Genomic DNA, 26,231 nt, shown 5'->3' on the forward strand with positions numbered 1-26,231 from the left:
CGTTTGCACAGGAAAGAAAAAAAGAAAGGACCAAAAGAGAGAGCTGGTCACCGGAAGACGGAATCGATCTGTTATCCTGGGAATTTTGCAAAAAAGGCAAAAAAAGATAAGCCCGCAATTCAGCTTCTCCTATCCCGTATATGGACTTTCCTAGAGGAACCAATTGTTCCCCTAGAGCATAAGGGTCTACGTGCCAAGACAGAGACTTCTTAGAAAGAAAACCATTCTATCACTCTTCTTGGGTGGCCGGGCTGAACTTTGTATATGCGAAAGTCATCACCCATCAAGACATGGTCAATCTTTGACGTGAGAAATCCATTTATTGAAAAGAGGATGAATATTTCAATCATACTCTAAGTACTGGCATCTACTCTTAGTGAGATCTATCCTTACACTTGTACGGTATATTCTCCTCATCCCATTGGCCGAGACCGAGACCCTTGTTCCGGCATATTCATCTCCAACGGCAGGGGAAGACTTTTGAGTCCCTGATCGACCAGTTCTTAAAAGCTGCATGGCAATACTGACCATCACTGTTTGGTAATAAACTGCCTCGTGCAAGCATCCGAAATCTGCTACCCAGCTTGCTTCGGCTTTCGAGATCGGGAATGGTATCCCCGTATATGGATGTATGGAATACTCCATATTCAAACTCCGCTGCCTACTGAGCTCTTTACCTTCGTTAAATCTGGAAGAACTCCCATATTCCAAGCATGAAAGTCGACAAATGGCAGTGCGGTACAGAACTAGCCCGTCAGGAAGATTTGAAAACACTGCACCTCTCACGCTCAGGCTTTCTTTCAAGTTCCTAATCTCCCCATTTCAACAGCGCCAAGACAACTTAAGTCAATAGTCCCACCATCCTTTCTTGGCAGGCATCCGGCCAATCACCTCTCTCACGAATCCTCCGAGGTCTCTTTGACCCCAAGTGGCAGCCTGATCGTTGCCTGGGCGCTAGTGTAGGACATTTTGAGATAAAAGCCACCGCAACCGCAATATCCGAGGTTTTAGCAAAATTCTAGCATCTGAGCTTCAAGATTCAGCAATGGAAGAGCCGTTCATTATGGATCCTACCCACGAGTGGTTCCAGACCCAAATGCCTGGGTTCAATGTGCCCTTGGATGCTGCACCGGCTGTAAGCTTTATAATGTCCCATGCCATGTTCAAGAGGGAAAGCTAATTGATCCAGCCAAACATCAATGAGCTGCGCCGGTGGTGGTACCCAATTGATTATAAAAGCAGTATTGAGTAGGTGCTGATCATGTTTGGATATTGGTAGATAAACGATGATGCTGATATACTATCTTGTCTAGCGACATGTTGAAGAGGGGGACCACCTTGACTGACATTTCCACGGGCTTCTACAACGCGCTGGATCCAAATCATCTGGAAGATGGTAGACTTGAGTGCGTTGATCACGAAAATTCAGCTTACATGCGCTTATTTGTATTGACATTCGATTTCTCCGTTCTTCTAGCAAGCTCCTTGTCAAGAGAGAAATCATTATGATGCAAGTAATGAATACTATCACCGACAAGCCTAACTGGGAACGAAAGGTCTTTGACGAGACCATCACCAACAAATGGCGCGAAGAAATCGCCCAGAGCGGGCAAGATGTCACGCCCAAAATGATGAACTGGATTATCAAAGAATTGCAGTGGAAGAAATCTTGTCTCGAGAAACAGGGATACCTCGAAGTCTTTGAAAATGTGATCAAGTCGGATACCGCCGTTTCTAAAGAGCTTCAGGATGCGCTGAAAGAGGCAGTAAAGCCTCTAGAAGATGTTCCCGAGGATCAGAAAGACTACCACCCCGGCTCCGATGACAAGGTACTGGACCTTGTGCACCCATCCCTCTTCCCGGTTCTCTACGGCAAGACGCGAGTTCTCCCTGATACGATTCTCGGTCTTGAAGACTGCCTTGATTATATCGGGCAAGGCGAAGTGCTTCCTGCTCCTCCGGATGGCGAGTCAAATGACCATTCTAGTGGCCGGATACCCAGAAGAATGCTCGACCTACCGGTGCTGAGCACGAAATTCCAGTGGATGCCGTGTGATATAGACCTGTCCAAGGATGGAGGGTGCCGCATCTTGTCCTACATCAACAACGCCCACCCGGTCAAGCATCGCGCGCTCTACGAAGTCATTGAAAAGATAATCTCACGGACTGTGCCCCTGTGGGAGGCAGCTCTTACTGAAAAGGATCACCCCCCGAGAATCTCGTACAACTGTTTTGAATGGGAAGAAGGCTATGGAGATGGAGAATTCCCGGGATGGGACGAAGAGGAGGAAATGTATGACGGAAAGGGTGACTATCAGGAACATCTGAAACGCAACGAAGACCATTACAAGCGCCAGAAAGAATATGAGGCTACTCGCAAGGTCAAAATTCCCGAGCCAGGGGAGTTCAAAATCCCCAGGCCAGACAGTGACCGGGTGCAGCCCATCAATTTCCGAACAGACTTCTGCCATCGCAAACTGCAGATCATTGTCAAGTTGGCGAATATTGAGCTGACACCCGAGAAACCTGAGTACGAGGGTGGAAGCTGGCATATTGAGGGCCAACTCGTGAGTCTATTCTATTTCCCACTCCGCGTTCTCTCTGTACCCCGAATTATGGATTATACCTAACCTCGTATCTGATAGAACGAGCGCATCGCCGCATCAGCAATCTACTACTACGATAGCGAGAATATCACCACTAGCTCCCTCGCCTTCCGCCATCGCGGAATGGATAATGAAATGTTCGACATCGATTACGACCAAGACCAACACCAATTCATGCAACAGGTATATGGCTATTCAATCGACTTGCAAAATAACAGCGACTGCCTGACGACACAAGACCTCGGCAGCGTGGTCTCCAAAGAGGGTAGACTCATCACATTCCCCAATACGCTTCAGCATTGCGTGAGTCCGTTTTCGCTAGAAGACCGGTCCAAACCTGGTCATCGCAAGATTCTCGCATTGTTCTTGGTTGACCCGCACCGACGAATTATTTCTTCGGCTAATGTGCCGCCGCAACGAAACGATTGGAAAGAGAGTAAGGAAACTTCTACTGAGAATGAGACATCTGCCGACAGTCAGATCTCTGATCGGCCTGCGAAACGCCAGAAGGCCGATAAGGCTGAAACAGAAACGGTGGACTGTTCGGCTATGTCTTTGGAGGAAGCCAAGGCGTACCGACTTGAGCTTATGGAAGAGCGTGGCCTCAGATCTGCAAAGCAGAATGAAGAGTATCAAGAGGGCCATTTCAGTCTCTGTGAGCATTAGATGTCAAATGTGGCGTCAATGATTTACATATTAGTAAATACTACGAGGAAAGGTCTGGAAACAAGGTTCAAATGTGAAAATAAATATTTCATATCAACAGAAAATCTACCAATGACTATGTACAGTGTATCATCGCAAGCTGAAACCCAAGAACAATTTTTCATAGAACACCATTACCCAATGTCAATGCTTATATTTACAGTCTTGACGAGCTGGCAGGGGCATTAGCCGCGCAGCACGAAGACGCGAAGGCATTCTTGGACATGGTATCCACACAGATAGCGCTGGGAGGCACCCAGAGACCGGGGTTCTTCACGGAGAAGTTAGAGGCACGCAGCATGACGCTGACAGGCTCGGCGGGCATGATGGGGAAGTCCTCTGTGCGGGGGAAATGGGTGAGACCGAATTGAATGTAGCAGACAATATCGGTGTTCTCGATGTTCTCGTTGCGCTTGGCCCAGTCCAGGATGGTCGAGTTGTGGGGGTGGTTCTCTTCACCAGTGGACTGGCAGACGTAGTCACCAGCAGGGAAGAGCTCGTAGTCCTTGTAGGGAGTGACCCAGAGAGGCTTGCGGGCGAAGGCAGCGCGGTTGTAGACGGTGCTGCCAGGCTTGGCGAGGAGAGGGGGGCAGTTGTTGTTGAGAATTTTGTAGCCAACGGGCTTCTTGGCGATCTCGTTCATGCGGTTGGGGTTGATGATGTCCCAAGAGCGCTGGGTCTCGTAGCAGTAGTCGGCGGCGCCTTCGAGGGATGTGCGGAGGGGGGGTCTTCTTGCTGAGGAATGCGTTGCCGTAGGGGTTTTCGGGAGAGCCGACAGCGTGGTCAGAGGAGACGGCGTCGCTTTGCACAACGGAGTTGTTGACACCGTCGATCTCGGGGTCGACACGGAGAGAGAAGATGTGCTGGTGGTTGTGGGCGGTGATATCGGCGGCGACCTGAGTACCGTAGGGGGCGGCGGTCTCGGTGGGGTGCATACAGTAGGTGTTCAGCATACCGGTGAGCTTCATCTCGAGCTTGTAGGTGCCGTCCAGGGTGAAGGTGTGGTAGAAGCCGTACTCGTAGTTGGCGGCGGTGATGATTTGAGAGACGATAAGCTTGCGGTCACGGGCAGAGATGACGGTACCATCACGGTAGTCGGTGTGCTTGTAGAGAAGGCCATTGTCCTCCTCGTGAATGCAGATGGCGTTCTTGATGACGGCCGCCTCGCCGTTTCCAGTGGACATAACACCATCCATGTAGTGGATGGCACCCTTGCAATCACATCCCAGCTTGAGGGAGTTGGTCATGAGACCGGAGCCATACTCGCCAACATCGAAGGCGTGCTTCTTGTGGTGAGGCTTCTCGGGGCAGCCGTAGGGGACAACCATCTCGACAACGGAGATACGGTTGAACAGGGTGCGCTCACGATCCTCGTACATGTCGTGGGAGCGGACATCGGAGATGACGATACCCTCGCGGTAGTTGAAGCCGATGTGCATCTTGAAGTTAGCCCAAGACAGCTCGTTGCCGCGGACCTTGAAGGAGACACCCTCGGGCTGAGTGATGTCGATTGGCTTGAGGCGATCATGGTTGTACTTGTCGCCAACAAAGTCGGGGAGGAAGTTGTGCTCCTGCAGGGGAGGAGCAGTGCGCTCGCCGTTAACGAGGCGAACATCGACACTCAGGACCTCTTCCTTCTCGGTATCGGCAACAACGCTGAAATCCAGAGGGTGAGCGTACTGGTTGTCGAACTCGGAGTTGCGGTAGTAGACCAGACCCTGCTGGAGACGGCGGTCGAAGCCCCATCGCTCGTCGATACCAATGGCCCAGGCGTCCAGGAAGATCTTGGACATATCAGTGATGCCGATCTCGTTACAGGCACGGATGACACGAGAATCCGCGCGGGCAATGCGCTCCATAACATCGAGATCCTCCAGAGTGAGAGTGGGCATAGCATTTTGGATCTCCTTGTATTCCTCGACCTTCGAGGTCTTCAGGTTGACAACGACTTCGGCAACCTGCTCAGTCTCGCGGATGATGATAATGGCAAAGCCACGGCGATCCGGGGCGGGGATCTTTCCGGCCTTGAAGGCAGCATATTGGGCCTTGGGCGGCTCACGGAGAGTAATGCAGTTGAACTTGACCGTCCTAGGGTTGCAGTAATCGCGGACAAGCTTCGCGACCTGGGGGATTTCCTTAATGGAGAGTTGATCTGTGGAGTTGAGTGTTAGTCTTGCTGAAAATAATCTTGAAATATTTTTTTTTCTTATCTTATCACATACCGAGGGGGTGGGGAGTGCCCTGGGGAAGCATGGCAGTGGCAGCAACGCTGTCATAGTCTCCCTCCCGGAAGATGGTGTAACCCGGGATGGAAGTGGTATCAGGGGCAGAAGCCATGGTGTAGGATGTTTTATGAAAAGAACTTGAGAAGCTGGAGAAACATGAAGTTCGCCCATGGCGGACCCTTATATAGTCGGTGGCACTTTGGAACAGATCCATAGATATCCGCATGTACCTACCCGATTAGGTAGACCAGGAACATCTGGCTGGGTCGCGCGTATCTCGCGACTCTTCCCGACGGTAGGCGAGTGGATCTGGCTCAGTTTGGCGAAAGCCTGGAGAAGGAGAAGGGCATTTCTGCTGCGTGTTTCTCCCTTTCCTGTCAGGTAATATCTCTTGCGTAAACTGGCATTTTGGCGGAAGTGGTGGCCAATTAACTGGGAGGATCCGTGTGTCATGCAGGGGTGCCACGCTACTTTCGCCGATAGGGCAGGTTGACCCTATTGCATAATTCAGGCCAATAGCTCTAGCCTAATGCCACTACAATATTGTCCGTGTGTCTATCTGCATGTAACTGCCAAGTGTGCAGTCAAGCTTATCATTTCGCGGGGAAGCCACGTGACGGGAAGTTGCCACATGGCGGGCACGTGAATAGTAGTTCGAATAAGCATATCCTGATGTATTCTGTAGTGTATTTGACTAGTTATATGGCAAGCGATATATCGATACTGATAATATCAGACTCCTGTCTCTTCTACAGCAAATTCAGCATCTAGCATCCCATATGGGCATCTATCTGAGTTTGCCATCCTGCAGCACTTCCTCGGTGTCCCGCGGTCTGGTTGGTTGCGTGGACCTCCCTCATTAGGTTTAACCTCCCCGTGCGCCCCCGTGCCCCGAGTCGGGATCGAATTTGATCGTCTGGAGATGCCGTGTGGGTCTTCTTCTCCAGACACCCGCAAGGCGGGGCCATTCGACCTTCTCCTTTGGGCATGTCGTGCCGAATCTCTTATCAATGTCGCCTATCGGTGATGTAGCTGCAGCGTGGAGTTGAAGTGGTACTCTAGTGGATTTTAAGAACTGACTCCAGCTGTGTTAGATCGCCTGTTCTTTCCTCTCAAGTCAAATCTTCTGAAGATTCATTCAGCATCTCCTCAATCACATCACAATGGCTTCATTATCTGTGCAGTGTACGGCCCCCAACGGCCGTGTCTGGACCCAGCCCACTGGTCTTTTCATCAACAATCAATGGGTGAAGTCGTCAACAGGCGAAAAGATTGCCAGCATCAACCCTGCGTATGTCAATCAGATCTTCCCCTCGTATCCAACAGTCCTAACCGTCCTAACCGTTTGGTGATCTATAGAAATGCCAACGAGATTGCCTCCGTCTACGCTGCTTCTGAGCAAGATGTTGACACTGCTGTTAAGGCTGCACGCGCCGCACTCAACAACCCAACTTGGAGAGATCTCCCTGGCGTTGAGCGCGGTAAGTTGATGAACCGCCTGGCGCAGCTCATCGAAGATAACCGCGAGACCCTTGCGACGATCGAGACCTGTGATAACGGAAAGCCTTATACCGTTTCGCGCGACGATGACCTGACTGAGACTGCCGAAACCATCCGCTACTACAGCGGATATGCCGACAAGATCTTCGGACAGGTTATCGGTACTACCCCAGACAAGTTTGCCTACACTGTGCGCGAACCAGTCGGTGTTTGCGGCCAGATCATCCCGTAAGCCCCTTCCAGTCAGCGAAATTCCAATCCTAGAAGCTAACATTCCCAGATGGAACTTCCCTCTTTCCATGGCGGCCTGGAAGCTTGGACCTGCTCTTGCTTGCGGCAATACTGTCGTCCTGAAGCCTGCCGAGCAGACCCCTCTCTCAATCCTGTTCTTCGCCAATCTCGTCGTGGAAGCTGGCTTCCCTCCCGGTGTTTTGAATATTGTTAACGGTCACGGTGCCGTTACTGGTGCGGCCCTTGCTTCGCATTTGGATGTGGACAAAATCGCATTTACCGGCAGCACCGCTACCGCCAAGCACATCATGAAGATGGCTAGTGTGAACCTGAAGAACATCACCCTGGAAACCGGCGGCAAGAGTCCTCTGGTCGTCTTCAATGACGCGGATCTCGAGCAGGCCGTCGAATGGGCACACATCGGAATCATGTACAACCAAGGTCAAATCTGCACAGCTACCTCCCGAATCCTCGTCCAGGATAAGATCTACGACAAGTTCCTCGCAGCCTTCAAGGCTCAGATCAAGAATGTCTCCAAGATCGGCGATCCTTTCGATGAGTCTACCTTCCAGGGCCCCCAGGTGACCCAAGCTCAATACGATCGCATCATGTCCTACGTTGATATTGGAAAGTCAGAGAAGGCTACTCTCGCGGTTGGCGGCAAGCCCTTCAAGGGCGTTGGCAATGGCAAGGGCTTCTTCTTCGAGCCAACTGTCTTTACGGATGTCGATCCTAAGATGCGTATCTATCAAGAAGAAGTCTTCGGTCCATTCTGCGTTATTGCCCGCTTCAGCACCGAGGATGAGGCTGTTCAGATGGCCAATGATACTACCTATGGCCTAGGCAGCGCCATCTTTACCACCAATCTCACTCGCGCTCACCGTGTCGCGAAGCAGATCCAGGCTGGTATGGTCTGGATCAACTCCAGCAATGACAGTGACTGGCGTATTCCGTTTGGTGGTGTTAAGCAGAGTGGTATTGGCCGTGAGCTCGGTGAGGCTGGCCTGGATGCCTACTCTTCTGTGAAGGCTATTCACGTCAATATGAAGTCCAAGCTCTAGACCAAAATATGTAAATTACTAGTACTTCGTTTGAAATAAAAAGCTCTTCTCTAAAATTCCCGATATCTTTTCTGCTGTATCCCTGCTCACTGACTGTCTTCTCACGCAATCGCTATTCTTTTCAGGGACTCACACGGCCAGCCCAGAGGGAATTTACGGCAAATGGGTTCCGTAATTCTTCCCGGGTTCTCAAGAAAAGCCCGGGTGGATACGGTGCCATAGATTTTCCACAGCAGTCTCGCATGATATCTATCCAGTATCGGAAACGCCACGAACAGTGGTCAAAGAGCCGCAAAGGAGGTGGTAGTGGAACCGGCAGCCTATCCACATCCTGACTTAGCACCATTCTCTATTCTGCCAAATTGGCTTCATTCTCCTGACGTCCATTCTGGATCGCATCTAAGAGTGGTCCGAGGTTGATCTCCGTGGGTGATTTGGAAATCACTCGCCTCCAGTCGTCGTTTGCGGCGGGGGCGAAGTCTTGATCGATGTCAAATGAACCAGTTCTTTGTGGAGGTGCGAACCAAGAGCCAACAACAACAATAGTTCGAATTGAGCTGAAATCGCGGGATACGCGTATCATTGTCTTCATTCCTGACGCCCATTCCTTAGGATTTAGGAGTATGTGTTGCATATGAGTTGCCAGATCGTAGTTACTGAGAATATGTCTCATCAACCCATAGCTAAAATCAATGTCTCTAAAGAAAAAGAGATGCCGTTCAAAGTCGAACCAGCCAAGTCCTTCAACTTTTGTGACCTTTCTTTTCATGACCCACCGAGCTTCGCGGCACACTTTACTGATTATCTTTGGGTGGCATTTCCCGTTGATTTTGATGCGGTTCTGCTCGCGGTGGAAGTTTGTGTAGCTCCATTGCTGTATGAGCACATACTCCCAGACCATAAGTCGTAATTCAGTAGGCAGGCTAGAGAAAAACGGGAATGTAGTCGCCATCGTATCGTGAAAATGTTTGGAGAGCTTTGGAGTGTGAGTGTAGATTGGTTTTGAGGTTGGCTGTGAAGATAGTTTTCTTCCCATGCATCTGGGCACGTTCAGGTTTGGCCAGGCAGCACAACCAATTGCTCTTTGGGGGAATGACCAAACGTAATTGCACAAAACTGGAGAAAATTAGTCTTTGCTAGAGGGTATGACCGGGAGAGAGACAGGATAATATGCAAAGAGACGAGAACGAAGCCATCTAGAAGGGGAAAGCACGGCTGCTTTGATGCTTTGAGGCATCACTGCTCGCATATCGATAGTCTTGAAAGAACATAAGAAGACAATGACACCATAAAGTTGATACTGCGATGTTCCAAGGTTTACCTATGTCGTCGGAACCTATTTATGGACTTTGACCATCATTGAAACGGTTCCCGTAAGTCTATCACCTAAGCAATACCGTTGCCATAACTATAATTCAATCCGTAGGAACCTTGGAATATATATCATTTCAAATATTATTATACTAGTAGTAGCATAGGTCCGTATCTGGTAAACATCTTGCACTCTCCAGGGTTTGCCCTATATACTACTAGTACTATATTCCAAGGTTGTTTGAACCCTCTTAGTTGAAATGCGATGTATTAGCGTCTTTGCTCTACAAAGGTTCACTTTCTTTGATTGATTGGAATTTTCCGCAATGCCCAAGTGTGTTTCTTTCAAGTTGCTTTGTTAATTTCTTTCTTTTTTTTTCTTTGCTGTGGTATGCGTTGCGTTTTTTATTGAACATGTTCGTTCTGAATACCGTATTTGAGAGCGCTTTACGGGCGGCATGGATAAAACTTCAAGTTGTATATGTAAATTCCTGACCTCGCCATCTATGTACTCTATGTCTATATACCATGACCAAATCTCCATTTGGTCCCTACAAGTTATATACAGCAGCTCACCATAGCTGCCTATCCAAGAGCTATTTTGAACACGTCCCTCTTCAATGAATTTTTTGAAGCTTCACTCTTTCACGAACCTTCAAAAAGATCGACGACTATCACCACTGTCGTCCTCAGCGTTCGTCTTTCTTTGTCTCGGGATTTGGAACCTCATTGTTCGCTGCCTCCGTCGCCTGGATGATCATTGCAATCGAAGACTCCTCGGTGTTCAGGTAGGTTCTACTACCCTGGATGAACCAGAATGACATCGCAATCACCAGCATCACACCAAAGACAGCGATGGCGTAGTTCATATCTCCACCCTTCGGGTTCGGAACGGTTGGGAAGAAGAAGAAAACTGAGGTAATGGCACAGTAAACCAAACTGACACAATAAGCTGGGACGCCAATCTTTCCAAGACGAAATTCTCCTCCTGGCGGAAGTTTATCGCGTCCAACCACAAGCACGGTCAGGATAGGCAGGCCGTAGGAAATGGTCAAGGCGATGGTGCTAACGCTCAAAATCGCATTCAAGACGGTCTCGGCGAAAAGGAAAAGAATGCCGACCAGAGCGATCAAGACTCCTTGGAACCATAGAGCGCGAACAGGGGCCTTCCAGATGGGATCAACATGGCAGAGGTATCGACTGAATGGCAGGCCACCGTCACGCGCAAATCCCCATGTAAGGCGAGATGCAGTAGTCACGATACTGACGCTCTGGCCAAGACCGTTCATAATGAAGAGTGCAATGAGCACAGCAGCTCCGTTCAGGCCCACAGTTTCCTGAACCAGCGACATGAACGGTAAGCCACTTGGTGCGTCAATGACGCTTCTCACCTCCTGAATGCAGAACAGGCAGACCATCATCAAGATGAATCCACTGACCGCACCTGAGATGACGGCAAAATAGATGACCTTGGGGGCATTCTTTCGCGGCGCAGGAATCTCCTCCACCATGTGGATGACAGCATCAAAAGCAGTGAGACCATAACTGTTTCATTGTTAGTCGGGTGGGATGAGGTTAGGAAACGATGGAGAGATGTTTGTACGTACGCTGCTTGGACCAGTCCCATAAACCACACAACTCCATCTGACCAGCCTGTCTCGTTGATCCACTTTCCGAAGACGAAAGAAGCAGGCTGGAAAGACAGGCCTCTTTTGATGCCGACGGAAATAAGAAGAGCAAGGCAGAAGACGAAGAATAGTCCAAAGAACCAGATTCCAACAAAATTATTGAGCCAGGGGAGGAACTTGTCTCGCCGACATCCCACGACATTGATCAAGGTCAGGATAAAAACGCATCCAATATAAACAACGAACTCTAACCAGCCCTGAGATGCCCCAGTCCAATCTTCATCAAACATGACCTTCATGCCAAGAATGAAGTTCGTCATGAATGCAACTTGGGATGCGGCAAGAGTCCACCATCCAAAGACATTGATCCAGGCGCAGATATAGGAGGCGAACCGACCCAAGGGGGTACTCCATAAGCGGTAGATCCAGTAAGCCTGACCCAATGCTGTTGGCATGCTGCTGCAAATTTCTCCTAGAGAGATTGCCACACACGTGTTGCAGAAGGTCACCAAGGCAAGGCCCCAAAGGATGGAGACAGGCCCGCCATTGATGAGACCATCGGACAGATCTTGTGCGAAGGTTGACCAGGTTCCCAGAACGCAGAATGCAAGGGCTAGCATGCTCCAGAGGTTGAACTTTCGTTCAAGAGTCTGGCCATGGCCAAATTCTGCAAGATCCTGTGCATCTTGGATTTGTTGCTCAGTCGGTTTCCAGGTTTCGGATTCCACGTCCATAACTAGGTCGAGTGTAACGATGTTAAGCGTCTCAGATAAAATAGATGGGGGTCATTTCCGTATGTCGATATATGGCGTGGTCGGGTATTCTCGTCGAAGGTTGGATACTACAACAAGAATATGCTCGGTCTGGAGGTTCGTGATCGAGATTTCTGGAGGAGGATATAGGATATAGACAGCGGGGATAACCAACCCCATTCCCCAACGACCCGGGGGTTTCTCTTTTTTTTTCTGGGGAACCCCACGGGTCTCGGGTTGTGTGGTTCTACCCCTCGAAGTTGGCCCTGACTTCACCGAGACTGGCCCACTTGGCGCTGTGAGAACCTGGTTACGTCTTGGAGAATACGGAGTAGGCGAAAAGGCATCGGCATTTCTTCAGCACATCCACGACAAATATCTCCACCAAAGCTTTGCGCAGGCTGGATCTTCCTAGAGGGGAAGGTAGATGCGGGTGCCTGGCGGTGCATTTTCTTGAATGAAATCATCCAGGATGACGATCTCCGGCATCGATGGATCTCGTCACGAAGGCCGGGTTCCCCGTGGAGAGACCCCACGGAGCGCGAATGGCTGTTTCTCCCGAATCCTTGACACACCGGCACATCCACGGTTCAATTCGCGGTTTCCGATGTGGCGAGTCCCACACAATATCATCTTCATAGTAGTTGCAGGCGAAAAGAAGGTTCGCGCTTCGGTTCGGGAGGCTCAGATGCGTTTTGACCTACCCGATTCAATTTAGCCTGGAATACCAAGGTACCCCGGTAGGATATGACACAAAACATATGCCTAATCTGCATGTCAACGGTGGGCCATTTTGGCGACCGATAGCGCTTGCTTGTACCTGCCGGAAATGGTTTGAGGCAAAAAAGGTGCTGATGTCTCCACTCTGGGGGGAGGTCCGAAGCTCAACTCGGACCGACTGGGGAAGGACTAGTTATAACGTGACGGGGGGAAGGAGACGTGAGGACATGTCGACTCAAAAAATAGTTGATGATTGCGAGGGAATTTGAGGGCCAAATATAATCTTCTCCATTGCAACTTAACCGGGACGTATTCCCTAAGAAGGACTAGAGCGCGTTATTTGTTCACATTTGAGAAGATTGATTCACCAATCAGCGCCCGTGCAGCTCGTGGTGCTATACATCGCAAAGAACCTATATGAACAGCATGAGTGATCGAACCTTCGGTCGCACCAGAATTCCGTTCATTCCTTTCCCTGCATCTTCCAACGATGGCGTCCTCAGATAATAAGAGAAAAGACTCGGCCAGCTCCCGCCACCGCTCGCACAGAGGTTGTTGGACTTGCAAAAAAGAAACGCATTCAATGCGACGAGGCTCGACCCGGTTGTCAAAAATGCATTACACGGGGACTCACATGCGAAGGCTATGAAATTCGACTTCGATGGGGTGCCGGCATCGCTTCTAGAGGTCGGTACAATGGGGCAGAGAAGCCCGTCAAGGAGTTCATTCCACCCCCTTCGAAACGGCGATGGGATCTTCGCGGCAAGGGGGAGAAAGAAGAGGAAGGAGATCGCCAAGGCCAGCCTCATCTTTTACTCGAAGCTAGCTTCAGTCCAGGTAAATACATCTTCTTAAAGTTATGACAAAACTCAACTAGAATGGATGTACATGGCTAACATTTCTCATAGAACAACTTGACCCCATAACTCAGCCTGTTAGCCCACGTGCGACAGTAAACATATTGAATGAGCCTTATGGACAAGACTTTAAAGACTATATGGACATCACTAAGCACTTCGAGCTACCGGCTTCGACACGAGAGAGGTTCGAACGAGATAATGCGGCTGCATTTGATGGAGATCAACGGCTAGCTGCAAATCAATATCCCGACACTGCTTTAACTGGGACACCCGTAATGATTGCTTAAATATACTAGTCACATTTCACGCCAAATCAATAAAGTTGTGATTCTCAATCCGTAATTTCCGATCTTCCGCTTAGACTCTGTAAAGCAACATTCTGTTTTGTCGGTCTGTCAGATCGGAAAAGGCGTTGGCCAAATCGCTTGCATCATCCATATGCCCAGCTGCCTCATTTTCACGGACCCGGGCTGCATTATCTCTGGTGTAGACGATATATAGTATCGAGAAGAGGATGATGTTGATGATGAAAGCAGCCAAGGTCACGAAGACACCGGTGGTATATTTGGGTGCTTCAGACGAGAGAAATGTCTGGGGCGAAATTATATTTGCCACGCAGTATGCAGAAAAGAATAATGTTCCTGTCACAGTCTTCTTGGTATATCCCGCAATATTGGACGCCAACACAGTATACATCAAGCCTCCCACTGAAGCGACCAATGGAATCAAATATATGGCGGCTAGGTGAGCTCCCAGGGTGGAAGAGTTCACGGGAATTCCGTAGAGCATTCCACACGCGATGATGCCCGGGATGTAGCAGCAGGCCATGGTCAATATCAGTTTGCCCTGGCCATATTTGGATGAGAGGAAGAAACCGACGATAATGATCGACACCGCCATGACGGCGCCGACCGGAATTTGCAACAAAACAGCCTGGTAGGTGGTGTAGCCAAATCCTTTGATAATTATTCCGGTAAAATTTGTTTGCAAGCTGTTCGTCATATTGTGACAGAAGACAGCTAGCAGTAGCATCCACACACGATAGTCAGTGAGTGCCTCAATGACTTGATCTTTCTTATGCTCGCTGTTCTTGACACCGGTTCTGTTGTCCTTTAGGCGTTGCACCGCAATGATTCGCTCACGTTCGCTGAGCCATGTGCATTTTATGGGGCTATCAGGAAGCAGCCACCATAGACCGGAACCGACTAGGACAGTCAATGCGCCGAATATAATGAACATCCATTGGTAGGGAAACATATTATCGACCTAACCATTGGATTAGTATATCAACCATAAGGGACTTGGGGTCGAACTTACATCAATGTGAGCGATTGCCCAGAAAAGAACACCCGCCGGAATCGAGGCAAGTCCATTTGCACTATACCAAAGACCGATACGGGAAGCCTGTTCTTCACGCTTCCACCAAGAAGATGAGATCAAAACAAAGCCGGGATTCAGGCATGACTCGAAAACACCTAAGAAAAATCGAGCTGCTGCTAACGAGGAGAAGTTCGTTGCACTACCAGTAGCTGCCAGAACGACGCCTATGGATGATTCATCAGAATAATCTTCACACTCAGTGTTGCTTGTAAGAACATACCCCATAGTATGAAGTTGACCGTCAAGTATTTTCCAGTCGGAAACCTTTGCATAAGGTAGTTGGTAGGGTACTGCGCAACCTATTGTTTCTCAACGGCTTAGGAATAATTCATTTGGCCATACAACAAAGTGTAAAGCAGGAGATCTCATCTCTCTTTGAGACTTACAAGATAGCCGATGTAGAAAATGGTTATAAGAAGACTATACTCCTGTCCCACCAGATGTGCCTCAGTGACGATGCCATATGTCGCCGCGTAACTGATCGTCTGGCCATAGGTTAGCGTCAAGCGTTCATGATGATCGGCCATATACTCACAAGCTTGTCAACAAATTGGATTCCATTGACAATCAACATGATAGTCACCAAACGCAAGTCTATCTTCCATCTCAAACTCCTTTCTTCCTCAGGAGAATACTCCACGAATTCGGTCTGAAGAATTTCCAAAGCCTCATCTCCCCCTGCAACTTTTCTGCAAGAAATACTGGTCGGGGAGCTGGTGCATTCTCCATCTCAATGGCTTCCAGGCCATCCTTGCGCGTATCGGTAGGCATGGCTTGGCTCGAAACCCAAGGGTAGCTTTGAATTGAGAATATCGTGTGGGGAACGTGAAGAATCTGGGGATTTCCCCGGAGACTCAGAGAAACTGCCGTGCATTTAACTGCCGGGTCAAAAAGAGGGGCTATATCTACGAACTACTGAAAGCAATTCGGGCTCCATTCTACTTGCATCTCCATAGCGGCATACCGATTAACCGCCCTATATACAAGCAACATGGCTATAGAAGTAACTCGATGAGGCTAGCATAGCTCGCTTATCACTCCCCAATCGTTGGCCTCCCCCGCCTTTTGGGCTGGGGCTGGAACCGAAAATTACCCGACATGCAGGTATCCGGGGCCCCGGACTCCAGTCTAGATCGATATCGTTGACGCTAAAACGATTTAGTCTAACTAAAGTCTGCCACCGGTAGTGGCTTCGGCTTTTTGCTCGCTAATGGCCTCGGAATTACCACGGGGTCAAAGTAAAGGGGGAAAGAGTTCACCCTCGAATATTGACATCTTTCGCTGCCATCGGGTATTGTGGCCATCGCGAGATGAATAATTACAGACGAAAAGAGCAGAGGACGAAATAGTAATTGAGGTTATAGTGGAGCAATTTTTCAGATCTCCAGACGCAGGGCTGTAGAATTGGAACAACAAAGCAGGATCAGCTCTCAGAAGAAAGCTTAGCCCGCGGCTAAACCATTTTCTCTCCACTCAACGACCCCGCAGCCCGGTTTATCCGACAGCTTTTATAACTTCTGCATCAACTACCCTGCCGTGCTTTCCCAAATGATCAAATTCCAAGATCGTTTGCTAAAATGGCAGAGCATGACAAAATTTCTCTTGTTGCGCCATCTCTTGGCTCGGAGTTGGTAGGAACTTTGGATAATGACCAGAATATTGCGCTATTTCGAGGAATTCCTTATGCGACATTGACCAAACGATGGACGCACAGCGAGACGAGAAACAAGCTCGAGAGCCCCTTTGATGCCACTCGGCTCGGATACCGCTGTAGCCAGCTTAGTGGAATGGTTCTTGTCTCAGGAGGAACAAACGATCCCCTTCCTGGTGATGACGAATTCAAATGTCTCAACCTCAATATTGCCGTTCCGAAAGAATCGCTAGGAGTCCAAGGGCCGAAGTCCCTCCCAGTGATGGTATGGATTCATGGGTACGTTTCTTCCAACCCTTCTTTTTATGATCGAGGTCAACTAACAGGATTCCGCTTGAAGGGGTGGTTTCGCCTTCGGCGCAAATTCAGTCTCGCGGTACCGTCCACAAGCGCTCGTTGCACACGCGCGCAATAACAATACGCCCGTCATCCTGGTTTCAATAAACTATCGCCTAGGCGCGTTGGGATTTTCAGCTTCCCAAGATCTCGCGGAAGAGGTCAACGGCGGGAGCGAGACGTGTCCCGTTGGAAATTATGGTCTTATTGACCAACGCAACGCTCTCGAATGGGTAAATCGCCACATTCAAGATTTCGGAGGTGACCCGTCAAATATTACAGTCTTTGGGGTGAGCGCAGGTAGCGTCAGCATTCACCTGCACCTACTTGCAGAGCATGCGCTATTTGATAGAGCCATCATGATGTCCGGCGCAGCACCCGTATTGAGCCCTCTACCCATGGAGTGGTATCAAAACGAGTGGAGCACCCTTTGCAACAATGCAGGCATTGGCGCATCATCTCCCCAGGAGCGGCTAGAGCAGCTTCGCCAGCTGGAGGTGTCTGACATTCTCAAGCTTTCAAGCCCAGGCGTCATGGGGCCGGTCGCAGATGGCAAGCTCTTGAAGGAAAACTGGAAATATGAAGACAATGCCCCAAATACGCGTTGCAAAGAATTCATTATTGGAGATACAAACATTGAGGCGATCATTTTCGACGGCTTGATTAAACGTCTACCGCAAGAGCGCTTCCAGCAATTGGTGAATGACTCGTTCTCTTCGCAGCTTGCCCAGGAGCTCTATTCCAAATTTGGATTTAGTCGCGATCCCCAATCGGAAGAACACTTCCGCAAGGCTTTCAGGTTACTTGTCGGTAATACGCTATTTAACTACTCCCATCTCGGCATTGCCAATTCCTCTCAAAATTCGGAGACTTGGAGAGACAATGTCTACCTCTATCATTTCGAGGAACCTTCTCCCTTCCCAGGACCAACCCGTGGTCTCTCATATCACGGCTTGTGTGCAATGCTTTTGCATTTGAACGAATTGGATATTTGCCCACCTTCTACACAAAATGTCTCAAGGGAAGCTGCTAGAATCTGGACAGCTTTTGCGCATGGTCAGCAGCCCTGGGAGCCCTATTCCAAAGAGCAACGATTTATGCGCTTTGGTCCTGAGGGAGAATCATCCCTTCAAAGTTTTGAAAGTGACAACACTAGAGACTATGGGTTTCAAGAATGGCTTGGCGTTCATATAGATGAGGTTGGGTTATTTGTGCGAAAGCTCGTTCTGGATTTGGAAAATAACAAGATATAAATAGACTTTTTTTTTTTGAAAAATCCAGTCGTACCGGATAGTACTCTCGAAAATTTACCAAGGCTTTTTCCGCGTAGTAAGAAATTAGTAAATTGATGGGCCGATATTAAACTATAAATGTGGAACAAAAAGCGGTCTCCAGGGCTACAGCCTCGTTTCACCGAGGTGAGATTTAGCTCAAAAAACTGGACGTTGGATGATATGTGGTGAACGCTTTTACAGGCCGCATGCTTTGCATGTCCTTGTCTTCACTACATTCTACTCGTGGGCGCATCGATCGGACTTGAGTACAAGAAGGACCGTCACGGTAGAGGAGAAATCATGCGAATCAATTGTTTGATGCCTTATTTGAGGGATTTTCGGTGATAAGGTATGGGTTTTTTTCGGTACATTTGTTATACTCGCTTATTAAAGAAAGTCCAAACCCACTTTCCGTGTGATCTATGATCTTCATTATAGTACGGTGGGCTTAGTGGCTTTTCGATCTATCACTTCCAGGCACCATTCCTGACCGACACTTGATTGGAGCCAGCACGATGTTTGATGTCTAAATGTGGGGACGGGCATCGCGCCTAAATTGTTTATTCGACCTTCAGCTGATATTTCTTTTCTTCAGCTTTACAGCTTTTCAACCCCAGCAGAAGACGTGAAAATTATGACAGACACAACTTCAGAGCAAATGGAAACGAGTTGTTCTTCGCAGAATGCGCAGCTTCCAACAAAGGCGCGCCCTTTGACGGCTCTAGCTTGGGGATATCGACAAGCGCCCAGCGCCAGGAGTCGCTTTTTCGCCAAGCTACCAGCGGAAATCAGGACTCAGATTTACCAGCAGGCATTTGGCGATCGGGTTTTCCATGTCAACTTGCATATATGTGTAGCCGACTGTTGGAGAATCAAAGGTGAATCGCGGGATGCAGCAAGCACTCAGATCAAAGAGTTACCATCAAACATGGCGAGATGTCACGACAGATTATGGTGGGGAAGTGCTTGCAATCACCCAAAATCGGGTCATTTGGAAAATAACTTGTGTACCGATATCAACGGTGCCCATTTTATTATCGATCAAACTACGCCGTCGAAAATGACGTCAATTGGTGTGATGGGCTGGCTACTAAGCTGCCGACAAGCGTATGTGACCAAAATATAAGGCTCATAACCCTATATTTTACTGACTTCAAGTTCATATCGCAGTTACGTTGAAGCAGTAGAGGTACTTTATTCGAACACGTTCCATTTCGCAGGGAAGGCTCCTCTCCAAGACTTTACTCAGCTAGTTTCTCGCCACAATCTTGCCTGCATGAAAGGATTAATCCTTAATCCAGTGGGAATCGACTTCGATGATCATCATGGTGTTGTTAACAGATCAACCCATGCTTCTAGTGTTGGAGAGCTTGAGCTGATAGCCTCAATTGTTGGCTCGGGGTTATTTCAAAACCTACAAGTGTTAGATGTGAAAATCATTGATTTGTCGAGTCAAGAGCCTACACAACGAGCGCTGGCGGTCTTCGATAATCTCATACCCAAAATGAGTCTTCAGTTTCGACGACTTCAAATTTACCTGGAGGATGTCTTATACGAGACTGCTAGAAAAATGACCCAAATCAGCAATAAACATTTGCTTCAAGGGGGAATGAGGTTTGAAACACCCGAATTCCACGGCAAGCATGAATTTTGGCGACCGGTTCTGGGTACAGCCCATCGATCCTCGGGATATTGGGTGGCACAAGACAACTGGCGGCGCCAGTGTTTTAACCGTGTCAGTCGGTCTTCGTCCGGCTCGGTTTCTCAGGGGTTAAGAAGACTTATTAAGTTTTGACTGGGTTAGTTCATGTTGAGAGACGGCGACCCGTTGGATGTGTATGGCAGACTTTTGTATTTTTGGATTATGTTCCTTCTAGCGATTAATTCCGGCGACTAGGTGAAGATGTCCCACCGCGGCATAATAGAGAATCCTCATTTGACAAATTCATTACTCAAGTCGTGTTGACAAACCTAAAACGCTTTTTGGGCGGATGTTGCATCTGACTTTGGTTCAAATCTACTACTAACTTTAAGTCTTAACCTGGGCATATTCAAGAGGTCAGCCCGGGTCCTCCCGCACTTTGTATCTAGTAACTAACTACTACTTGACTGGTTCGAATAGTATTTCAAGTCTCGGTAAGACACTTGATCGGAAATGAAGAAGCCATCTCTAAACAAAGGCTACGAGTCCCCGTACTCGTATTATGTATAATTATGGATCATGGCCCCCCACATATCCTCCGGTGTACCCGATCTCCCGACCCCGGCCTCTCATTCGTAGTCAGCCCCAATAACTCCTAACCAAATTAGGAAAAATCGGAGGTGTTGGTTGTCTTTCGCCGAGCCTTATGAAAGCCCAAAAATCCAGTCATTATTGAAATGGAAAAGGGGGTCCAACGGTCGCTTCGTTTGGAAACTCAGCCAGCACGTTGTTTTTTCCCACACCACAACCCTTTTCAAGTTCTCTAGTTCCAGTCTAGCAGGCTAGTTCCAACTCATGAACTGCCAGTGGCCAGGAAGAAACTAGACACCTTCATCACCGGCGCCGCCAAATACTACCTGGCCATGGCGCGCGTCGATACCTCGGCAGCAGAGCACCGCCCAACGAGTACGATGTCGTCGCCAGCTATGAATACTCGCCAACGCAAGGTAGACAAACAAACCAATGGAAGCGCCAATGGAAGCGCAAATGGAAGCGTAAATGGAAGCGCCAAATCCAACGGAAATGCCAACGGAAACGGCCACGCGATCACCACCACGACCACCAACGGCAAACCACAAGCAAACGGCGCCCCCAAACGCAAACAACGCTCCCTCCTCCGCCGACTAAAACGCCGCGCAATAAAACATACCTGGTCAATCCCCCTCGCCCTCCTAATAACCCTCCTCTCCTTATACGCCATCAACCCCACCGAATCCAACATCCTGCACAACTTCATCTTCCTCGCCTACGCACAAGAACCCGACCCAACCTCGCCCAACGCCGCAATCCAATACGGCAAAGGAAAATGGGACATCGCATTCGTAGCCTTCTACGCTTTAGTCCTAACATTCACACGCGAATTCATAATGCAAGAAATCCTCCGCCCCTTCGCGCGCTCGCGGTTCGCGGGCATAAAATCCCGCGGCAAACAACTCCGCTGCATGGAACAGATGTATACGGCGATATACTTTGGCATCACGGGTCCGTTCGGGTTATATGTGATGCGACAGACGCCGGTGTGGTATTTCCGGACTAGCGGGATGTATGAGCAATTTCCGCATTATACGCATTTTGCGGCGTTTAAGTTTTATTATCTCTTTGAAGCGGCTTATTGGGCTCAGCAGGCTCTTGTTATGGTTTTGGGGCTTGAGAAGCCTAGGAAGGATTTTAAAGAACTTGTTGCCCATCATGTTGTTACTTTGGCTTTGATTGGGTTGAGTTATCGGTTTCATTTTACGTATATTGGGATTGCGGTTTATATTACGCATGACGTGAGCGATTTCTTTCTTGCTGTGAGTTTGGCACTTCGCGAAGGGGGGGGGAGTTCTTTTCTTTGAGGAAGTGTTTTGCTAATCTTATTCTCCAGCTCTCGAAAACATTCCACTATACAGATTCGGACTTGATCATTCCATTCTACGCTACAAGTGTCGTGTCGTGGATTTATCTCCGTCACTATCTGAACCTACACATTCTCTGGTCCCTCTTGACCGAGTTCCAAACCATCGGTCCCTACGAATTGAACTGGGAGACGCAGCAATACAAGTGCTGGATTTCGAACATCATCACCTTTGCACTGTTGGCCATGCTGCAAAGCCTGAATTTATTCTGGCTCTACTGTCTGATGCGGAGTGCATGGAAGTTCGTCGTTTATGGCGTCAAGAAGGACGATCGGTCGGAGGATGAAACTGAGGCTGAGATGGTGGATCAGAAGAATGGTGGGAAACAGGTGAAGAAGCAGTAGAATGGCCCTCCCAGCTGCTGCCTGGCTTCCAAGCCGGGTATCGCTCACAGTCACTGGGTCTGCGCGATTGGCAAGTATGCTCGCAATGATTAACGCGAATAAAGAGAACCTTCGAAAGGGCTTAGAGTCGCGGATGACATCTGACACGCTAGCCTGGAGATACGCATGCAAAACATAGTCAAGACAGTGTTAAACTTGAACTTGAACTTACACTTGTCAAGGTATCGCTTGCATATATGCTTGCCTACCATGTATATTACTCGAAGTATAATAATGTTATCCAATGAAATGTATGATATCAATCAATATTTGCAAGGGCAGAGGGCAGTTGAATGTGAACTTGAAATGAATCCACACATCTGCCTTTCCTTCGTCCAAGTGTATGTTTCGTATAAAGTAATAGTACTAGTATATAAATCACCTTGAAAGAACCTTGAACCCCCAGATCAAATCAAAAGACCACACCCAAGAGTCCCAGCTAACACGAGGATCAATGCACAAGGAACAGGCATAGAGACCGTGACTGAAAGAGAAAAACAGGTGGGAGTATATACAGAAGAAAAAATGTGAAAAGAGGAAATCTTAAGGGAAAGGGTTGCTGAGAAACGCCAATTTTGCACGACGCCGAAGCCGAATATGTAGCCTCTTTGATCAAAAAGAGAAAAAGCCAGAGAGAGAGAGAGAGGGAGGGAGGGAGGGAGGGAGAGGGATAGAGGGAGAGAGAGAGAAAAGGAGAGAGACGAGATGTCAGGGAGATGAAACACGAAGGTTTCGAACAGTCATCAGGGGAGGGAAAGGAAAATATAACCGAAGAAAATGACAAGGAAGGACATATGTTCATAGCAGGATGGCCCGATCCTAGCGAGCCACCACCGAGAGTGGTTTCAAAAAAAACAGAACAGAAAAGAAAAGATTGGCGAAAAAGAAGGCCAACGCCGGCCATTAGACTTATACCCGCCGCCCAGCGTCATGACCACCACTACTGGGTATTAACGGTAGAGTGGGCTCAACCGGGTCCGCAAAAGGCGATCGGGGCGGTTGATCCGCGAATGGTGATCGAGGCGGTTGTTCGTCGTGGTGGTTAAAGCCCGCGCCAGCGTGGCCTGGATCCCAGCGGGAACGGACGCTGCCGTTGTTGCTTGGGGCCCAGGGGGAGGAAGGGCGGGGCTCGTCGCCGAAGGGACGAATGGCCTTTTCGAGCGGTAGCAGCTCGGTATTGAGGCGGTTGTCTGTTTGGGACATGCGGAAGGACTCGCGGTTGTCTGAAAGACGGTGGTATTTTGCCGTTGGCTCTTTGAGGCGGATGGCGTAGTAGAAAGAGATGAGGAGGAAGACGACGAGAGTGAGTGTGAAGATTGCGTTCATGAAGAAGAAAATGACGGTGACGACGCCGGAGGCGAGATCGGGTTGGTTGAAGACGTCGGAGAAGATGAGGAGGCAGATTGCGCTGACGAAGTTGATGACTGACGCGGCGATGCTGAAGCTGTTGGCTTTCTTATCCATGTAGGGTCTGATGACGCAGGTCGCGATCATGAAGGCCGCTTCGACGATCAGGGTTAGGACGGCTTGCGCCGTGGCGCTGGCTTGGACGAAGGCAACGATGATACCCTTGATCAGGATATAGACGATCATCGGAGCGATGAAGTAGTAGCATTGCGCTTTGTAGTGCACGTAGAGGAAGCCCCATTTGGTCAGACAAGCCGGGTCTGAATACAAGGTGTAGGTCGGGTTCTCGTTCAATGCCTTGGATGCGCGTGCGCGTTGGAAAACCTTGAATGTAGCGAAGCCCAGCGCTGCAGAGGTTGTCAAGAACATGACGATCGCCAGAATGATCTCAGCAGCCGAGTCACGCTGGTAGATTTCCCAAAGACCGAGCGAGCAGAATTGAGGATAGGAGAGCATGGCCAGGCGGTAGATGCTGCCACGCAAGAAACCCTTCCATTCCGTACCTCCACTGAGAGCGTTGTTCAACTTGGCGTTGTTCGCCTTCTTTGAGATGGCGGGGAGGGCGAATTTAAGCACCATGAGAGTGATCATCATGAGGATGGCGACGAAGTAGAAAACCAGGTATGAAGTCATCCAGATGTTCGATGGTTCGATTTGCGCTCGGTAACCCATTCGCTCGATACCCTTGACGAGAAGTTCGTTACCTCCGCCGGTCGTGGGGAGGGTTCGCTTTGCAAGATTTCCGATGGAACGTTTCAGGACCGCGACCGAGACCTTGCTGTTTTGCGAAATAATTGTTGAAGGTGTACCTCCTGTTGCACGCTGGAACCAAGTGGCAATGGTCTGAAGCCATCCGGCATGTACAATACCCACGGTCCATTGGAAATCCTGGGTCCAGTTGCGGGCGAGGGGTCGGAAGTGAAGCGCAAGCATTCCGTACATGGCCTGGCTTTGCATGAAGCCAAGTAACAGCATTGTTCGGAAGGAGACGTGAGTTGCGATATTCGAATAGCCTAGAATGGAGAGAATGACGGTGATAATAAGACCAAGACCAGTGATGACACCCAGGGCCCAGCCAACCCCTGATACGTAGACGGAGTAGCCATTGGTGACGGGGGCTTCGATGCAGGAGACCTGTTCGCCGGATTTCTTTGCGACGACGGTAACTCGGATAAGTAGATCGATGTCGGGGACGTAGTAGGCAACGGCTGGTCGAGTATTAGCGACGAGGGGAAACGCATTGGGGGGTTGTCATCTGTGAAGCGCGATAGCGGACAACCACGACCAAGGCGGGGACTTACTCGGAACGAAGCTGGTGATGGTGTTTTTAGAAACCTCCATCGGATTCCATGGGACAGGCATTTTTCCGCTTGTCATGGGGCACAAATTGGCGATGTTCAAGTCGCATGGGTCGACGGTTTGGCGGGTGATATTGTATCCATAGGCGAAAATGTCGACATTGAACATGACATAGCCATCGTAGTCGAGTGTTCCATCGTATTCTAGCCAGACTTGACTTTCGTCTGGTAACAGTTTGACCTTGATCTCATTTGTCTTAATGGCACTATCGTCGGAACAGGAGGTGACATAATTCGCTTGTAAGAGTTTCTCCGCGTAGACCGGCAGGGCGAGATGAGCGAAAGCGAAGAGGCCAGCCAGCAGGCCTGGCACGAGTTTCATCGTGGGTTGGTGGGAAAACGAGTGGCAGCCAAAAGAATTGGCGATAAAAGGGGGAGTGGGAGAAGGTAGAAGGAAGGACGGGAACAGAGACGGGGGGTGGTTGTGGTCGTGGTCGAAGTCAAGATCGAAGTCGGGGGGGTCGGAGTCAAGACTGAGACTAAGACTACGAGAGAGAAGAGTCTCAGGGAGGTCGAGATTCACCTACGACTACGGAGTACTACTCTTACACATCAGGGGGGGATCCATCAGGCACCTCAGGCAGTAAGATTTTAACGAAAAAGAAATGGGGCCCGGGGTCGATCAGGGCGTGTCCTCCGCATGGCCCAGTATGGCCCAGCCTGACACTGCCACTGAGCCCTGTTTCAGATGTACGATCCTATCATTTCACTGTGGGGCCAAGTTCGCGCGTACATTTGGTGGTTCGAGTTAAAATAGAACAGATTCCACCTTCTCCGTGTTAGTCTAGAGAGAATGTGGGTGTGGATGGCACAAGGCAGAGACGTTGTGTATAAAGATGACTCCCACCGACTACATACATACATACTGTACTTCAAGGCTGATATACCCCATGTGGCATGCGTTGCGAACATTCCGAGCATAAAAAGCTTGCCCGCTCGTACCTTTTCTTGGCCCTCTCCAATCCATCCAATCCATCCAATCCCTCTCACGCCCATCCATCCACTCTCTCCTCCAGACTGGGTTCATGCCCAGCCTTCAAACACGGGCGAGGGAGGAAAATCATGCCTCTCTATGTGACCCAATACGCAATCCAAAGCCTTTCGCCTTCAGAAGAAGAAATGGCCATCGGTACTAGAGGGTCAATGACGCAGCTTCTGGAGCGAACCACCGCGCGGCATATCCATCGCATCCTTGTGCGTCCATCCTGAAGTCTCCACACTACTACACCCCCCACACGCGCAA

General features: G+C 49.3%; 10 protein-coding genes across 10 annotated transcripts; 5 read left to right on the forward strand and 5 right to left on the reverse strand.

Moving 5' to 3' along the window:
- Positions 1–1,063: 1,063 nt before the first annotated feature.
- On the forward strand, positions 1,064–3,272 carry N7509_003623 (DUF4246 domain-containing protein; the record flags this gene model as incomplete). Its single annotated transcript, XM_056628260.1, has 3 exons — positions 1,064–1,135; positions 1,482–2,567; positions 2,646–3,272. The coding sequence occupies 3 exons, from the start codon at positions 1,064–1,066 to the stop codon at positions 3,270–3,272; spliced, it is 1,785 nt and encodes a 594-aa protein (XP_056490994.1).
- A 196-nt stretch (positions 3,273–3,468) lies between these two features.
- N7509_003624 (peroxisomal copper amine oxidase) lies at positions 3,469–5,648 on the reverse strand (the record flags this gene model as incomplete). The annotated part of the gene is made up of 3 exons (XM_056628261.1): positions 3,469–4,112; positions 4,138–5,463; positions 5,534–5,648. The coding sequence occupies 3 exons, from the start codon at positions 5,646–5,648 to the stop codon at positions 3,469–3,471; spliced, it is 2,085 nt and encodes a 694-aa protein (XP_056490995.1).
- A 1,051-nt stretch (positions 5,649–6,699) lies between these two features.
- On the forward strand, positions 6,700–8,328 carry N7509_003625 (uncharacterized protein; the record flags this gene model as incomplete). Its single annotated transcript, XM_056628262.1, has 3 exons — positions 6,700–6,827; positions 6,896–7,264; positions 7,317–8,328. The coding sequence occupies 3 exons, from the start codon at positions 6,700–6,702 to the stop codon at positions 8,326–8,328; spliced, it is 1,509 nt and encodes a 502-aa protein (XP_056490996.1).
- Positions 8,329–8,677: 349 nt separating this feature from the next.
- On the reverse strand, positions 8,678–9,280 carry N7509_003626 (2EXR domain-containing protein; the record flags this gene model as incomplete). The annotated part of the gene is made up of 1 exon (XM_056628263.1): positions 8,678–9,280. One exon carries the CDS (start codon positions 9,278–9,280, stop codon positions 8,678–8,680), a length of 603 nt encoding a protein of 200 aa, XP_056490997.1.
- Positions 9,281–10,328: 1,048 nt separating this feature from the next.
- N7509_003627 (uncharacterized protein) lies at positions 10,329–12,001 on the reverse strand (the record flags this gene model as incomplete). Its single annotated transcript, XM_056628264.1, has 2 exons — positions 10,329–11,184; positions 11,247–12,001. The coding sequence occupies 2 exons, from the start codon at positions 11,999–12,001 to the stop codon at positions 10,329–10,331; spliced, it is 1,611 nt and encodes a 536-aa protein (XP_056490998.1).
- A 1,228-nt stretch (positions 12,002–13,229) lies between these two features.
- N7509_003628 (uncharacterized protein) lies at positions 13,230–13,886 on the forward strand (the record flags this gene model as incomplete). Its single annotated transcript, XM_056628265.1, has 3 exons — positions 13,230–13,290; positions 13,382–13,576; positions 13,648–13,886. 3 exons carry the CDS (start codon positions 13,230–13,232, stop codon positions 13,884–13,886), a joined length of 495 nt encoding a protein of 164 aa, XP_056490999.1.
- Positions 13,887–13,956: 70 nt separating this feature from the next.
- Positions 13,957–15,750, reverse strand: N7509_003629 (uncharacterized protein; the record flags this gene model as incomplete). Its single annotated transcript, XM_056628266.1, has 6 exons — positions 13,957–14,865; positions 14,917–15,143; positions 15,200–15,278; positions 15,366–15,464; positions 15,515–15,628; positions 15,682–15,750. 6 exons carry the CDS (start codon positions 15,748–15,750, stop codon positions 13,957–13,959), a joined length of 1,497 nt encoding a protein of 498 aa, XP_056491000.1.
- An 806-nt stretch (positions 15,751–16,556) lies between these two features.
- Positions 16,557–18,219, forward strand: N7509_003630 (uncharacterized protein; the record flags this gene model as incomplete). The annotated part of the gene is made up of 2 exons (XM_056628267.1): positions 16,557–16,909; positions 16,971–18,219. 2 exons carry the CDS (start codon positions 16,557–16,559, stop codon positions 18,217–18,219), a joined length of 1,602 nt encoding a protein of 533 aa, XP_056491001.1.
- A 2,586-nt stretch (positions 18,220–20,805) lies between these two features.
- Positions 20,806–22,184, forward strand: N7509_003631 (uncharacterized protein; the record flags this gene model as incomplete). The annotated part of the gene is made up of 2 exons (XM_056628268.1): positions 20,806–21,735; positions 21,810–22,184. 2 exons carry the CDS (start codon positions 20,806–20,808, stop codon positions 22,182–22,184), a joined length of 1,305 nt encoding a protein of 434 aa, XP_056491002.1.
- Positions 22,185–23,132: 948 nt separating this feature from the next.
- Positions 23,133–25,310, reverse strand: N7509_003632 (transient receptor potential ion channel family protein; the record flags this gene model as incomplete). Its single annotated transcript, XM_056628269.1, has 2 exons — positions 23,133–24,838; positions 24,932–25,310. The coding sequence occupies 2 exons, from the start codon at positions 25,308–25,310 to the stop codon at positions 23,133–23,135; spliced, it is 2,085 nt and encodes a 694-aa protein (XP_056491003.1).
- Between the last annotated feature and the right edge of the window lie 921 nt (positions 25,311–26,231).

Source organism: Penicillium cosmopolitanum, assembly GCF_028827165.1.
Source record: "Penicillium cosmopolitanum strain IBT 29677 chromosome Unknown utg000005l:1.0-4006212.0:1.0-4009387.0, whole genome shotgun sequence".
Classification (NCBI taxonomy): Eukaryota; Fungi; Ascomycota; class Eurotiomycetes; order Eurotiales; family Aspergillaceae; genus Penicillium; species Penicillium cosmopolitanum.